The 16,386-nt window shown below is 45.9% G+C and overlaps 1 protein-coding gene across 1 annotated transcript in view; it reads right to left on the bottom strand.

Annotated features, from left to right (window-relative positions):
* Positions 1-2,782: 2,782 nt before the first annotated feature.
* SPATA13 (spermatogenesis associated 13) overlaps positions 2,783-16,386 on the bottom strand; it is a gene marked incomplete at its 5' end in the record, with an annotated part of 31,719 nt that continues 18,115 nt past the window's right edge. The window contains 5 exons of the mRNA XM_081083130.1: positions 2,783-4,280; positions 6,187-6,261; positions 8,735-9,107; positions 11,579-11,708; positions 14,953-15,185. Coding sequence (XP_080939256.1) covers positions 4,105-4,280; positions 6,187-6,261; positions 8,735-9,107; positions 11,579-11,708; positions 14,953-15,185 — 987 coding nt within the window. The 3' untranslated portion in view covers positions 2,783-4,104. The remainder of the gene's footprint in view (positions 4,281-6,186; positions 6,262-8,734; positions 9,108-11,578; positions 11,709-14,952; positions 15,186-16,386) is intronic.

Below are 16,386 nucleotides of genomic sequence, written 5' to 3'. Positions count from 1 at the left end.
TGACATGGATGAGTTAACATGAAAAGGTTACCCAAAGCTTTGCAAAGTAGCTAAGTCAAACATGAATAATGCTAATACTTAAAAAATGACCAATTATGAAATCACAGAATCAATTCAAGTATTTTCTAAATACAAATGTTGATACCTATGGAATAACTAAAGACGATATCGCTACATGTGTTGTAGCTCAGTACGTCTGCATCAAATATTTAAGCTTTTTGGTTTTTCAAGATCAGATAGTTTTTACTTATTTTTTTTTCTCAAAATCATTTGAATTCCACTTCCACCACATCCATCCAGAGAGCAGCGTTAGCCAGGTGAAAGTCTAACCAGGAGAGCAATCTGTAGGTTACGCTACTACAGGGACAACTGTTTTTGTCGGTCAGACCTTGTTGATTTGTGTCCTGTAGCCTTGGAAGGACATTTATTCACGCTGCTGGCACTGGCCTGGGTGGGACACATCTGTTTCTCTCCTCAACAATTTCCCCCCTAAACTCCAGGTAATCAAGCTGGTTTTAAGAAAGTTGATTTTTATTGAGGAATAACAGCAATTGGGGCACGTAAAGATTTCCAACTGGTAAAATATTGCGTCACATGGCTTTTACAAAAGATTTTACAAAAGAACACGCATGGAGTTAATCTTCATCTAGATTAGGTTTACAAAGACACAACAATATTCAGAACTAGCAGGGAGATGGAAGCGAAATGTTTCCAACTACAAAGTCAGATCTACCAGGTGAAAAAGATCAGAGCTACCGAAAACAAACTGTGCAGATGGTCCCGTGTAAGCGCTGGCCAGCTGCTGCCACTCCTTTTCCAGTTTGCAGGCCAAAGAAGTAGCAAAGAATGCTACTTCTTCAGGGCTTTACAAAAATTCTACTCTGTGAGTCCTTACAGCTACCGCAAGGCTGTGCTAGTTTTAGGCATGATCAACATCGAGAAGGTTGTTCTTGACCCAACTATCTTTCAACAGAGTTAGCAAATTCTGATATATGAATAATAGTATAAGTAAAATTCATCAGAATTCTATATCGTCGTTTTTTTTGGAGGGGGGGTAGTTTCACCATATTATGCAATGTAGGGTTAAAAAGAGAGAAAGACAGAGAAAGTGAGATTCCCAATGAAATTCATACACACTCCGTATAGAAGACTCTTTGCTTTTTCTCTACTTTCTGAGTAGAACAAGAAGGAAGTTTGGCAAACCAAAATTAGAATACTTGAGCCACCTATTCTTTATAGAACTCAGGCATTTGGTAAAACAACTGAAATTGGACATACAAACTTAAAGAAGTCAAGGACATTCTAACATTTAAAATCTATTGTGGCAGTTTTCAAAATCATCAGGATCCACCAGAACAGGTACTGATTGATCAGGCGATTCTCACAGGTACAGAGCTGACAGGGCTGCTGTGCCGCATGCCCTGGTGCCCGAGCTTCCTGCTCCTGTTAGGAGGCCTGGAGCAGGAGGTGGGACCAGAGCTAGGGCTCAGCTGGGAAACAAACCAGGACTCGTCACAGAATTTAAAGCATTTCTTCATTGCTCATTAATAAACATTAGTAAATGGAAGCCCTCTGAGTGGTTCTTTACTTGCTGAATCCTCATTGAAAATATAACCTAAGCAAGTAACTCTCTTTGCTTCTTTTACATAATTCTTTATTATCACACACACACACACACACACACACACACACACACACACACACACCACAGCCAGCTGTTTAAAATTGCTGTGTATATGAACAATTTTTTTAGCACAGAGACCCCTACAGTTATTCTGTAAGGGATCCAGGAAAAGCATATTTAGTATAGTTTATAAAATATATAATTTTGTTAATAAAAATGTCAGTTGTATAAACACAACTAAAATTGAGACATGTATTCAAAACCGAAGCACACATGCACACACATGCTCATGCACGCAGTCACAGCCCCTCCTGAGACGCTACCTCACAAACGCAGCCTCACAAATGCAGCTTCTATCCTGGGACACTCCCTATGAAGGTCCAAGGAAGTGGCCCAGGGACGTTGGCCATGGGGCAGCACCACCTACTGCCTTCTCCAGCAATACTGCCTAGAAGTGAGCACACGGAGATGCAGAGCAGGCTCAAGAACAGGTAAGATTCTGCTTAGTATACTAGTAATACTCTCTAGGCCCATCCATGCTGTTGCAAATAGTAAGAGTTCTTTCTTTTTTATAGCTTCATAGTATTCCACTGTGTAAATGTATACTAAGCAAAATAAGCCAGTCAGAGAAAGGTAAGTATCACATGATCTCACTCATATGTGGAATCTAATGAACAAAATAAACTGATGAACAAAATAGATCCAGAGACATAGAAGCATAGAACCAACTGTCGAACCTCAGAAGGAAGGCGGAGGAGGGTGCGTGGGTGGTAAGAGGTCAATGGAAGACCTTGTATGCACATATGCATAACCCATGGACACAGACAATAGGGTGGTGAAGGCCTGGGGTGGGGAGTGGGGGTCAATGGGGTAAAAAGGGGACATATGTAATACTTTCAACAATAAAGATTTTTTAAAAAAATAAATAAATAAAACATAGCTAATAAAAGATTTAAAAAAAGAACCAGTAAGATTTCCTGACAAACTTTCACATAATGTTGCTCTAAGCCTCACCGAGAGGTCCAAGCTTGTCTCTTCTTGTTGCAGGTCATCATCTCCTTCCGGAAGAGCTCTGGGGGTGTGTGTGGGAGTGGGGGGGTTGGCAGGGGGGAGGGTGTGGAGGAGCCACACGCCCAGAGACTCAGACTACACCTCTGTGACTGACAGTACAGGTTTCTTTATTCTTAAGCATGGGCCTCGTAGAAAAAAGAACGTTCCAAGAGTAGCATACAAAAAGGAGATTTTCAAATAGAAAAACACAAACTGAGTCATACAATACCCTTCCCCCATCCAGTGCACTAAGTAGATTACAATGGCATCTCTCTTGCAGAGCCTGTCTTCTCCAGACACATTTTAAAGTTATTTTCATCAAAATTTACAATATAGACAAAGACTAGGAGAAAACTGTTGACAGGTATCAGCCCATGTGGCCCTCGTTAAAGGAAGGGTGTATCTCTGCGTCTAGATATATTCTGTTAAGGCCTCTTGTATAAAGAGGGAATCTTCAGAAACCCGTTGACATGCTAATAATGGCAGGTCAGCACTACTGTTTGGGTTAATGCAACCAAGTGGGCTCCGCCTGGAGCTGATGGACTGCTTTGAAGCTCAAGCTTTCTCAGGGGACGTACATGTCATTATAACTTCATTGGTGAAGGTGCCAGGAACAACTGATTGAATGAGAAATCCTTTCAGTCAGTGCATTTGCATATTCACTTTATCGTGAACCTAAAGTGAATGGGTTTTTATATTGCAAATGGATGTGTTTGAATAGTTTTTAGATTATGAACCAGCAGACAGGGTTCTGCTCGTGGAGTTACATTATGAGCGTGGGCAGGACGGTACCTGACTAGAGAAGGATCTATCTAGCGCCATCAGCCTGCCACAGGATTTCCCCGCCTCCCTCCCTCCCTGGAAAGCAGCCTCACCCTAGGAGGCTGAAGTTCCTGCACTGCAGGCCCCCCTGCTTTTAGACAGGCTCCTCCTGCTAATTACCATGTGGCCACTGTGTGGGTTCAGATGACACCAGGGAACAGGTCTGCACTAAGTCCCCTAACACCAAGGAAGAGAGGAACGGCTTACTCTGCCAGTGACGTCCCAACCCCTGGACGACCATTCCCTTCAAACCGAATGCAAAAGCCCCGAGCCATCCTGTCCTTCCTTGCAGCACCTGGACCTGGGCTGCAGCACGGGTCTCCTCACCAGCGAGGCTAGCAGGGTCACTGCTCAGCACTCACTTCAGAGCATGTCACCAGTTCCTCAGTGCCGGCCGCCTAGGCTCCTGTGTACCGGGAGCATCATCACCTTCTCCCACTTCCAAGCAGGCAGCTGCATCTGTGAGACTGAAGGCGGGTCCAGGTCCTTCTCTTCTTTATTCAGCCCCAAAGAAGAGCACTGGGTCCAGTAGACGGTCCTTGGACTGAGCACAGAAGGAACAAAAAGGTCCTCTTCACGGCCACAGGCCGAGGTGCGCCCTCGCGCTTTCATTTCTTGAAAGGGGTGAGTTTGTTGAAGGTGTGCCAGAACAGCGAAGGCTTCCGCTTGGGTTCTGCCAGGGCGAACACCTGCTGCTGAGGGACGCTGGTGGGCACCGTGACGTGGCGCTGGTGCACGGGGTGCAAGCTCTGGTGTGGTGGGGCCACGGGGCATCCACTATAGCCTGACTCAAGAGAGAAGAAAGAAGATACATGGAACGAGAGTCACTCATTAACCAAAAAGGAAAAAAAATTGTCAAGACTTAAAGTGCTTAGCTGACTCTCAATTCACATTCACCGAAAGTACATCTGACAGCAATCGTAACACATTTAGCCCATGCTGTGTGTGGAGATGGGACATAGTTTATCTCACTGAATCCTCACAAAAAATCCTCCTAAGAAGGTACCATTACAGGAATGTGGCTGAGAAGAACACGGAAACCAGAGAGGTTATGTGAATCTTTAGTCACATGGCAGTAAGTGGCAAGATTAGAACTAGACTGCTATTTGGGATGAGAAACAATACCATGCTGCTCGGCCCAGAGCCTACTCTATCACTTATGAGCTGTAAGTATTTGGGAAATCAGTTGACTTTCCTGTGCTTCAGTTCCCTAAATCTAAAGCAGAGATACCAGTGCCTACTGGGGAATGAGAATTAAACGAGTTAATAGAAGTAATGTGCCTAGAACAGTGACCCAGATACCTCATCAGTTTAATCAAAACTGCTTTATTAAAGTTGATATTTTAAATTTGTGCAGAGGTCATTAAAAAGGCGTATTAAAATTAACTACAAGGCCACACAGTACCTGTGAAAGTCAGCATGATAAGAGGAAAGAGTGTAGGTTTTGGAAGGAGCCAGGACCTCAGTTCAGAATCCATCCCTGCCTCTGGCTTGCCACAGGCTTTCCCAATCTCCCAGGATGACAGGGAGGATGAAGTGAGGTAACTCATGAAAAGTGCCTGGCAGGTGACCTTCAGTTGCATTTTCGGGGCCTCACTGCTAAGCTAGTGACTCTTGGAAGACACAGAAATGAATAAGTTCTAATAAATTGATATTTATTGGTCACTTGACATTAAAGTGAAGATGTAAAAAAGAATACGGTGTGTTTTTCTGCCTTGAACGTGTTTATAAAAAGGCGTATTAAAATTAGCTACAAGGCCACACAGTACCCTAGGGGGGAAATTCTGCATTTGAGTGGTGGGAGCAGGAAAATGTTGAGTGTTATTTTGGCAATGAATTCGTCTTGGTGCAGCAGTTGATGGCTTATCACAGTCCTAGGCTGAACTGATCCTTCTTTCTGCATTTTCAGTTAGGAAAATACTGAGTAGGATAAATGTCATAGGGTAATCCCTCTTGGAGTCAATCTGAATTAAGTTTATAAAATATAATATTTTTGGAATAAAGATCTTCAGTGTTTCTGATGGGCTAGAATATTAGTATTACCTACTCAAAGAAACTCTGCCTGCAAATCGGAACCCGGGTGTGTGTGTGTGGTGTGTGTGTGTGTGTGTGTGTGTGTGAGACCTGGGCGTTGGTATTTTTAAACAGCTGCCCGGTCATTCTGAGGTGCTTGCAGGGTAGAGAATATGCTCTAAATAAGCGAGTCTGTCTTGTTTTTCCTTAGCTCATTGCTTGATGTACTGAACTTTCAGATCTTCTTACTTGAACTAAAATGTAGCCTGCAGGGACACGCAGCCGGGGTTGGAGATTCCTCCTCACATGTCCCAAAGATACAAGAGTGGCTGACCTGCCTCAGACTAAGGAATGCTGACCTGGCCATACCATCACCCCTCAGCAGGGGGGCCAGAGGGGTTGTGGGCAGCAGAGGGAGGTCTGGGAGCTCTTGGCTACCAATTCAATACACCTTTTATAGACTCATATGCAAATGTAAGCAAAAAAAATGGAAGTACATTCAAAATCAAATGCTCATTATGGTAAAACTGTCCATTATTTTGGATCTATCATTTTGAGTTTCATCCGCACTCCTCTCCTTCATTCAGAGTTGGTCATGTGCTAACTTTGAGCCTTCCCCCAATTTTAATTCCAATGCTGAAACACATTACAGAGAGGGAGGCTTCTGCAAAACTTACCTTTTGACTTTCCATGTCCTGCCTTTTGAGCATTTAACATGGCAAGTTTCTTTTGATTTTCGGAAATTTCCATTCCTGTATTTAAAAACAAAGGTAATACGTATTCAAAACAAGTGAAAACATTTTAGATTAAAACTTGCGCCGTAACCCATGTTACCCTGAAATATTCATTATAACCTGAAGCAAAGAACCTTGATCCTTGAGGAACTAGAAGAAGTCGAAAGACTGGATAAGAGAAGAAAGGAGCCAGGACTGTCACTGGGACACCAGAAAGACTGAAATGGGGTGCTGTGGGAGGGACGCACAGACTACCTGTGCAAACCCAGATGTGTCACAGTCACCCTATTATCCCCCTAAAGGATAAGGCTCTGGGAGGAAAGGATGAATCAAAGGCCGCGGGTCTGCTCACTCACTGTGAAAGCTGAGTGAGTTCTGATTGTCCCCTAAACAAAGGTATCATTTGAGTAATGGGAACTAAATTTTGTACCCCAACTGTAGAGAGCATGAGGAGAGAGGCAAGGACAGAGGCAGAGGTGGCCACAGCTGCCGGACTGGCCCTGCCCTGGGGGAGGCCTCCGCCTGGTGGAAGGTGACCTGGGCTCTGCACTCTGCTGCCTGGGGTCACTCGCCAGGGCTCGCCCTCCACCTTCGAACACGCTGCTCCCTATGGCCTGACTCCTCGACATGCTCAACATCTGTCCGTAATGAGTCATGAGTCTCCTTCAGGCTCCATACACTGGCCCCCTGGCTTCTACAGCTCTGAGGCCTACACTGGCCTTGCCTTATTCCCACCCTCCATGCCCCGCCTGTTCAATGGCACAATCTCTAGGATCGACCTACACCAGTGATGGCGAACCTTTTGAGCTCAGCGTGTCAGCATTTTGAAAACCCTAACTTAACTCTGGTGCCGTGTCACATATAGAAATTTTTTGATATTTGCAACCATAGTAAAACAAAGATTTATATTTTTGATATTTATTTTATATTTAAATGCCATTTAACAAAGAAAAATCAACCAAAAAAATGAGTTCGCATGTCACCTCTGACACGCGTGTCATAGGTTCGCCATCACTGACCTACATGCAATATACTGGACACCTAGGCTGACAGAATATACCAGGCAAGGGCCTGGATCAGTCCCATTTTTGTCCACTCTCACCCAGATCACAGATTTAATGGCTCCAGGAGTGCCGCATGCACGCATCCCTTCATCCCTGTATTCATTCATTCATTCATTCATTCATTCATTCCTGTCTCTCTTTTGAGCACCAGCAATAGGGAAGTGCTGAACTGCAAAGGTACAACATCCGGTCCCTCCTTGCTTCTCCTGCCAAAAGGCAGAATTGAGACGTATTTAGAATGCCCTTGTAACATTTGGGTCAATCTGAGGAAAAACCAAAACACTCCAACTTACAAATGATTTCAGGGTCTGCACTAGACAACAGTACATGGCAGGTAAGATTAGCATTGTGTGGCTCTCTCAGTTTGCATTTGAATATATGTGACCTTCAACTATCTGAAGAATTCTCGGCATGATGGAGTGATGAGCCTTATTCCAATGAGGCCTGAAAGTCAAAAGCTGCACCAATATATGGAAGTGGCTGGGGATCAGCTTTCCTGTGGGAATAAATACAGGACACTTCCACTCAGCGGAAGGGGCCACCTACAGCAGTGAGCTCTGTCATTAGAGGTTGAGGAACAGGCCAGTGCTCAGCTATTAGAGTGTTTCAGGGGAGATTCCTGCTTCTGATGGTGGCAGCCTGGCCGAGTGGTAAAGCCCTTTCTACTCTAATACCAGCATATGATCCCACGAAACCTCCTATGGTGAGAGCAACATCTGTGGCCAGCCTGAGCCAGTGCTGGTGACACACACTATGGGGAGGGCCAGCGGAGCACCGGCTGGTTTTGTTCTGGCTTTCCTCTTGGCAGTGGGTGGGGAAGAAAGAGGGGGAGGGCCTTCTCCATCCTGCACCACAGCCTTGGGGGTCTGGGCCCAGGAAGGCTGCAGAGAGGGGGATCCTTCATCCCACCTCATCTCTAGGGCCCATGGTCCCTGTGGCATCCTGACTTACCTTCAACAGTTTGTGCTCAAAACCCTACTGTGCCAGGGAGGCACTGGAGCCCGGCTGAGACAGTGCCCCACCGTAAACACCAGGCTGGAGGGTTTGCCCCACAGGCCAGTGAGTACTTGGAGGGGGCAGCAGTGTGAACAAGACAGTGGTCCTGCATGTGGAGAGGCCTGGCCTTTACTGCAGTACAGGGCCGTAAGCCTCGATTTTTTCATCTGTGAAATGTGTACAGCAATGGTATCCATGTTTTGAAACTAAATGAGGCGCTCTCTGTAAATGTGTAGGAGAGCACCTGGCATGTAAATGTTGCCTGTGGTAATTACATCTGCCACAGCCTGTCTTGTAAGCAAATTTAGGAATGTTTAGAATTTGCACCTTTTCTTTTCCCACGGGTGGGAGTTAACTCTGTGGGAGAGGGCTGGGGAATGAGGTCAGAAAGCAGAGGCCAACGAAACCCCGTGGCGCTGAGCGCTGCTTACCCATTTCCCGGTCCTCCTGCACCCGTCTCCTCTCATCCGCACACGCCTGCAGCCACCTCGCCTTGTCTTCCTGTTTCTTGGCACAAAACAGATGAGCCTCGTCAGTGGTTTTGCTGACGAGCTTGAAGGCGTTTTTCACGCTTAGGTTCCAGTCCTTGTCCCGCCCGTCCTCTAGGTCCACGAGCTCCATGTCATCCATGTCCATGCGGCCCCTGTAATAGAGCATGTCCCTGCGCAGCAGGTCCTTCTTGCAGGACACGAGCTGGTGGTCAAACAGAAAGAATGTCCGCTGCTGGCTCTTGCCTTGCTTAGTGATTCTGGTCAGCTCCCCAGAATGGATCAGTTCTGAACTTCGGTCCAAAATGTCCCGTCCCTGGAGGATGAAAACACACTGTGAGACCTTCCAATTCTTACCTCCAGGTGCCGGGAGCCCTGACCCAGAAGTCCCCCCAGAGTTGCCAGGTGCCCGAGGCCCACTCACAGGTAGCCAAGCCTCAGAGGCCATTTGAAACCTCGGTTTGTTAGTCTTCTTGCGTGTGAAGGTTCTTTTATTTCCTACTAAATGGGAAAATGTTACAGGGCCTCTGTTATCTGAGGTGACTTCCTTATCAGAAAGAGCAGTGAAGAGCCTGCTGGGCTAACGAGTCCGATCAAGGTCTGATATGGCAGCTGACCAAGGCCGATCCTTGGAGAACGAGGGCCACAGATAGGTTTGGGCAGGTGGGACAAACTACAGATGCTCTGGCTTTAGTCAGGCCTATGGCAGCTGCCTGGACTAACGCGTTTAGGATCTTTGGAAACCAAAGGCCAGGTGGCAAGTTACCAGCAAGATAATTGGAAAACTTCTGACAATAAATTATCTCCTCAGTGTCAGAGTCCAAGAACGGAAGGAAAACCACACTTTTATCATATTTAGGTTTGGGTCTAATTCCATGGAACTTTATGGTATTTAGCACGACACTGGCTTTCCATTTTACAAACTGAAGATTTTATTCTCCTTTAATCTCAGTCATACACAACATTTTTTTTGTAGGCAAAAGCTCCTGACTCCAAAATACCTCTTCTATTTACCTGCCTCAAGCAATTCTGTGTCCTAGATTCTTCACTTACAAAATAAGAGAGTTAGACTTGGAGATCTCTGAGGGCCTGTCCAGGTTCCAGAAGTCTATAAGGCCTTGAAATACAAGTATTTCTTTCCACCTTTCATCACTATTATCTACTTTAGTTAAAAACCTAACTTCTCAGCCCAAACTTTCACAAGCCGTTGGGAAAGTGAGTTTTGACCAACTAGTTTGATGTAGGATGAATCTAGCTTGTTCTAAAAACAATATGAACAGCCGAAACCGGTTTGGCTCAGTGGATAGAGCGTCGGCCTGCGGACTGAAGGGTACCAGGTTCGATTCCGGTCAAGGGCATGTACCTGGGTTGCGGGCACATCCCCAGTAGGAGATGTGCAGGAGGCAGCTGATCGATGTTTCTCTCTCGATGTTTCTAACTCTCTATCTCTCTCCCTTCCTCTCTGTAAAAAATCAATAAAATATATTAAAAAAAAAATAAAAACAATATGAACAGCACCAATTTATCAATCTTAAGAATGGCCAGAGACTAGTGGTTAGCCTCATGGACTCTGACGCCAGGCTGCCTGCCTGGGTTTGAATCCAGTTTGGCCACTTCCTAGCTCTGTGGCCATGACAGGCCACTTAACTGTATGTGCTTTAGCTTCCCCATATGTTAAATGGGTGCAATATTTCCTACTTCATTGGACTGCTGAGAGGATTAAAATGAGTTCATACATATAAATGGCTTAAACCAGTGCTAGGCATGTGGTAAACACAATACAGGTACTATTATTGTCATCATTCCTGTTTTTAGAAATGAGTGTGTGTGTGTGTGTGCGCGCATTCATGCTGGACCATTACTACAGGCTGTATAGGCATTGCATTTGCGCTGTCTTATATAATCCTCACAATAGCCCTACGAGGTAGGAAATAGTTTCCTCTCCATCTCTTAGATGAAAAGAGTGATCATGCCCAGGTCATAGGGGATTCACACACAGGCAGGGTGGCTGCACAGTCCATACTCTCACCAACTGCAATTTATTTAAATCTTCTCCAGCTGCTTCATGAAGCTCATGCTCTAGCAGGAGAGAAGGCAATAAATTTTAATTACAGGCACTCCTAAGAGTGTTTCTTGGTGGAGGTAAAAGGTAAAGTAGTTGACTTCAATTCAATTACATGCCTCAAAATATATACAGGTATCCCCTGCTTCTTGAAAGTTCTCTTTATACTACTTTACTTTTACTAAAGACCTACATTAGTACCTGTTTTTGCTAATGGAAAGAAATCCAAAGACAATTTTCATTTTTTCCAAAAAAGGGGAGAAGCAATAATAGCGTTCAGTGTTGGTTTTGCAGGGAGCCATTACAGAGGAAGCGGCACTGGAGTGTCGAGTGTCAGGCTTGGCCCCAGGAAGCTCCTTCCCTGGAACCACACCCTGCATCGCAGGTCCAGTGTGAGAGGCCAGCTGTGGCTGTGAGCATCTGTGCAGTGAAAGCTGTGAGCCGGGACCCAGATGTCATGGACAGGCCTTTTCTCGGTTTATTCTGTGAATCTGCTAGCAAGATGTGTCCTGAGGTGTTGGTCTTTGGCTTTGCACCATTTCAGCATATGAACATTTCATAGGAACATGCTAATTCCAGACAGCAAGGGAACCCTGTGTACCATTAAGCCATGAGTATAAAGTATCAATCATAGGACATCAAAGTCTGTCATTAAACTAGACCAAAGGTAGGGGAGGGTGTCAGTGGTGATGCATGATGTGGGGTGGGGGGTGGTATCCACTCACCTCCCAGCCTACGATGGATACTTGCCAACGCGCTATCTTGTCTATACTCTCCAGCTTGCGTTTGCGCTCATTGATCAAACAGGCTACGTTTTTCATGGCCTCGTAGGCTGCCTTTATATTGTTGTAATCACTGAAAAGTGAGAGGTGAATTTTAACCATATGACAGGCTACTCAACAAAATAATACACTCCTTCCCCGATCTGTATCCTAAGTCTAGACAGCATGGCATTTAAACAGTAGCCATTGTTCCCTTTTTCTTGTTCCTCCATGAATAGGCTGTAGTCTGCATAGGTTAAGGGAGCTGACCAATGCAATCCAGAATTCTTTGGAATAAGAATGCTGTCCTCATTTCCCAGAAATTACCATGAATGAAAGTAAATGCCACAAGAAATGTCTTAATCACTGTGACAATGAATGATTTTCATTAATAAAGAAAGGGCGGTCTGTGATTGCTTTGGTTCTGATATAGCAAGTTGGCTATAGAAAGTACTTTAATATAATCACTAACCATTTTCAAGAGTAATAATTTGCTCTGAGTTCCATCTTTCAAGGTGTTCAGGAAAGGACACCAGAGAATACAGCCACAGAAGGTTGACCTAATGAGTCATGTAAACGCCAATGTGGCATTTACTTCATCAACAGATCTTCAGTTCTGGTGCTTTCCATAGGCTACAGTCAGATCAAACTAACTGCTGCCCCACCAGGCTCCTGCTCCCAGCGCCTCTAAACTATAGGTAATAAAAGAACTAAAACTGGAGTTCTAATCTGCACACAGGCTAAGAGATGTCCACTATTAGAAACTTTCACATCCAAGTTTTGCTCAGTTAGTAACGGGAATATGTAAGTCAATTGTCCAGTGGATGAGCTGGATTTTTTTACTTTCTAGCACTTTCCTTGTCTTACAGGGCAGACAGAGCCTATGGACTCAGTGGGACTGAATTAGAGTCCTCCTACAAAGCCCAGAGAAAAGCCTTGGAAGCAGGTTCTATTGTTTATTTACCAAACACAAGGAAATGCAGCTCCCAGGAAGTCTCTGGCCATCTGCCCAGAAGGCAGACCTGCTGTCTCAGACAGGCGATTCACATGGCAGCAGAGGAAGAAGAGAAATATTCAAGGGGCTGCCAAAATCCTGGAGCACAGTGCCCAGGGAGCTCTCCAGCAAGGAAGAAAGTGGGCAAGATAATTGTTTTCTTCCTCAAGTTTTTATTTTATATATATAATTCCAGAAAAAAACAACAACCAAAAAAGAGTGTAATTTTAAAAAAAATGGGCTTTATGCCATTTTCTTTAAAATGATTTTTTTTAAAAAACAGATCTAATCTGCAATTTCCTTATATTGAAAATTAACTGCTGAAAGGTGATGTGTGAACTTCTGGCCACAGCTTTCCCGTCTTGGGATCTAATCTGCTTGCCTGGGTCTTTCAAGATGTCTTTGCTTCTTATTTATTATTTTCTTTAGTTTCTCATCATGATGCATTTTTATTCTTTTTAAAAATTTTCTTCAAATTTGTGATTCTGTTGACTTTATTTTCTTTCCAAACTTTTCTGATTTTTCCATCAAAAAGAGAAAATACACAGCTCTTTCATCTGTTTCAATAAGCTCCCTTCTCTTAGCTTGGTAGTCCTAACTCTTTAAGTACTCACATCTAGGATTAATTGTCCAGTGACCAGTGGCCAGGCAAAGAATGATCTATTCTGGGCACCCTGCAGGGCCAGGCACTGCCCTGGAGAATGTGACGCTTTCCGAACAAAGGTTAGAACCCCAAACAGTTGTGGTTTGCTCCAGCAGATTTCCTCACCGTCCATCCCCCCGCCCCTTCCCACCAGAACCCTCCCCGGCTGTCCCCTCCAGGGCTGCGGGTGCAGAGAAAGCTGTGTTCCGGTGAGGTGTCAAGGACAGGTGTGACTCTGGTCTGGAACAGTAAGCTGTATCCTAAAACCTTGCCTGCAAAGGTTGTGTCCTCACTGGCATTTCAGCTCTGCCCTGGTGAGAACATAAGCAATGACCCAACTGCTGCCACCTAAAGGCACCAAATAGGCGGGTGGTGCTGTGGTGACGTGGTCATGGAAAATGGATGTGCCCATTCCACTACCGAATGGGCGACAGCGTACACATAAGCACAGCAAGATTACACCTTATTCTGTGCATGCAGGAAAATGTTGAGTTGCTATTACGTAAGCAATGGAGAACTTTTGGCTCCCCCAGAACTTAGGCACAAAGTAAGTCCTAAGGGAAGATGGAGCAGGCAGCCAATCACGTGAAACCCTGTGCTGAAAGGACAGGAAATGGGGTGGAAGGAATCTGCAGACAGAGCAGGCACCCGGGCTGGGCCAGAAAGGACTGAGAGCCAACCAGGACCTCGGTGAAATGTGCCTCCCAAGTGGACCCCACACGCTACTCTAAGCCTTGAGATTTCCTACTTTTTTACAGCTCAAATTTTTCGATGTCCTCACCCCTTCTACAGAGTGACATTTCGTTGGCAGTAAATAGCACTGCTCTGAGGGTGACTTAGTGGGAAGCAGCTAGAGGAGTAAGGAGAGAAAAGGAATGTTTCTTACACTGTATTCAATTGGTCTATTTCTCTTTAAAAATTGTTTTTATTAACGACTGAGTAGCTATAAAAGAGTATTTATAAAATATATGCCAATGATAGGACCAACAACACAATAAAAATCCCTATGTGCACAGAATACAGTGTAAGAAATATTATTTTTTTTAAAATTGATTTAGAGAAAGAGCCGAAGTGGGTGGGAAGGGGGAGGGGAAAAAGGGGGAGAGAGAGAGAAAGAGAGAAACGTTGATCTGTTGTTCTACTTATTTATACATTCATTGGTTGATTCTTGTATGTGTCCTGACTGGGGATTGAACCTGCAACCCTGGCATATCCGGACGATGTTCTAACCAACTGAACTACCCAGCCAGGGCCCAAATAATTTATTATTATTTTTTTGGCAGACTGTTAAAACCATAAACCATATATATCTTTTTTTTAAAAAAATGTTTTTACTGATTTCAGAGAGAGAGAGATGAAGGGAGAGGGAGAGACAGAGAGAGAAACATCGATTGGCTACCTCCTGCACACACCCTACTGGAGACTTAGCCCGCAACCTGGGCATGCACCCTGACTGGGAATTGAACTGGTGACCTTTTGGTGTAAGGGACAGTGCTCGAATAACTAAGCCACACCAGACAGGGCTATTTTTCAATATCTCTAGGAATGGATATTCTGGAGCCTCAATAACCCTATTTTAGAAGTAACAAAAGTGACAAGCCTGACATCTGAGCCCTCTGTCCCTGCCATCCTGGGAAGTTCGGGAGAGCTGAAGGCCGCAGCACATGGTGGAGAGACGGGCGTTGCCCGGTGGCCTCTCACCTGTGCTCCTGCGTGGTGTACTTGAGCAGCTCGGCCAGCTGCAGGGGGTACTTGCAGATCTTCTGCACGGGTGTGAGCAGGAAGCCGTCGATGGCGATGTCGATCATCTGCTGCAGCAGGCGGCAGGCCTCGAAGAAGTGCCGGTACCTGCTCTGCTTCATCAGGCCGGACAGCTCCATGCAGGCCCCCGGGTGGTTGTTACAGTACTCGGAATAGATAGCGAAGCCCTCTTGCTGGGAAGGGGAAAGCACAGCGTCATCAGGCTATGGGGGCTGTGGGCTGAGACAAGGACAATCCTGTGGGAGGGGGCATCCCTGAGAGGAGGGAGAGGTGCCCCAAGTCCTTCGGCAGCGTTTTTCCCACCTGGGCAAGAAGCCAAAATTTTCTCTGTGGTAAGGGGCCATTTTCAGACTCTCCAGAGGGTTCTTATCTCTTGGGGGTACAGGGGGAGGCTGTTCTAGGACTCAGAGCCCTGGTCCCCTTCCAGGAAGCCTCCCACAGACCCTGGAAGGGTGAGTCATAGGTGCATTGGGCTTCCCCTGAGAACAGCGCCCTTTACTGTCACCCTCCTCACCCCAGCTCTGATCTAAGAGAAGAAGGTGCTGTTCTTATGCCCAACTCGCTCCCTCCTCGTCCTCTTTACTTTCCCTTTAAACTCCTTGATCAAGATGTGAGGATTCAAAGCTACCGCCTTCTCATTGCGATATTCCCCCACTTGGCTCCCACACACGTTGCCCACCCACCTGTAAGGCAAACTCTTTGCTCACTTCCTTTCTCCCTGGGTCACTTCCAGGCTGCAGCCATCCTGCCGGCTTCTCCATGATGCCTGCCCTTCCCCTGGACTCTGAAAAGCCCCTTGGTGACCTCCACCCTCCCTCCCTGCACACTCCCAGGAGCAGGCTTGCTGGCTCGGTTCTTGGGCCTCTGCTCCCCACTCCAGGTGTCTCCTCACCACTGCCAGGCTTTACGGTCACAAACATCGACCTGCCCCGAGCAGGTTCCTTTCCGGCCATCTCCACTCCAACGTTTATACACAGGCGTGCTCAAAGGCAACACCCACAACCAAACTCCTGCTGCCCTACAAGGCAGGCTTTCCTAACCCACCTGTTCATTCTTTCAGACTCAAAACCCTGCGTGTGGTTCTGACCGCTGCTTTTCTTTGTTACCTATGACCAGTCTTGTCAGTTTGTCCTCAATGAGTTTGTCTTTGTGTTTCCTGCCATCACCTTGCCCAGGGCCAGAAGCAGCAACCCCTTTGGTCCTTAGCTGAACTCCCCTGTCTCCAGGCGAGATCCACCCACTGAGGCTTCTTCCCGCTCGGGCGCTACTGCCTCTGCAGCCTGCCCTTCGGTGACTCAGAAGCTTCTCTTAACCTCCATGGACCTTCTACTCTGGCCAAACAGGTGTTTTACAAAATCCCATACAGGCCCAGGG

This window comes from Myotis nattereri (genome assembly GCF_964212035.1).
Source record: "Myotis nattereri genome assembly, chromosome: 2".
In the NCBI taxonomy this organism is placed as follows: Eukaryota; Metazoa; Chordata; class Mammalia; order Chiroptera; family Vespertilionidae; genus Myotis; species Myotis nattereri.
Note: the sequence above shows the minus strand (reverse complement) of the source record. Positions and strands in the feature narration are given on the sequence as shown.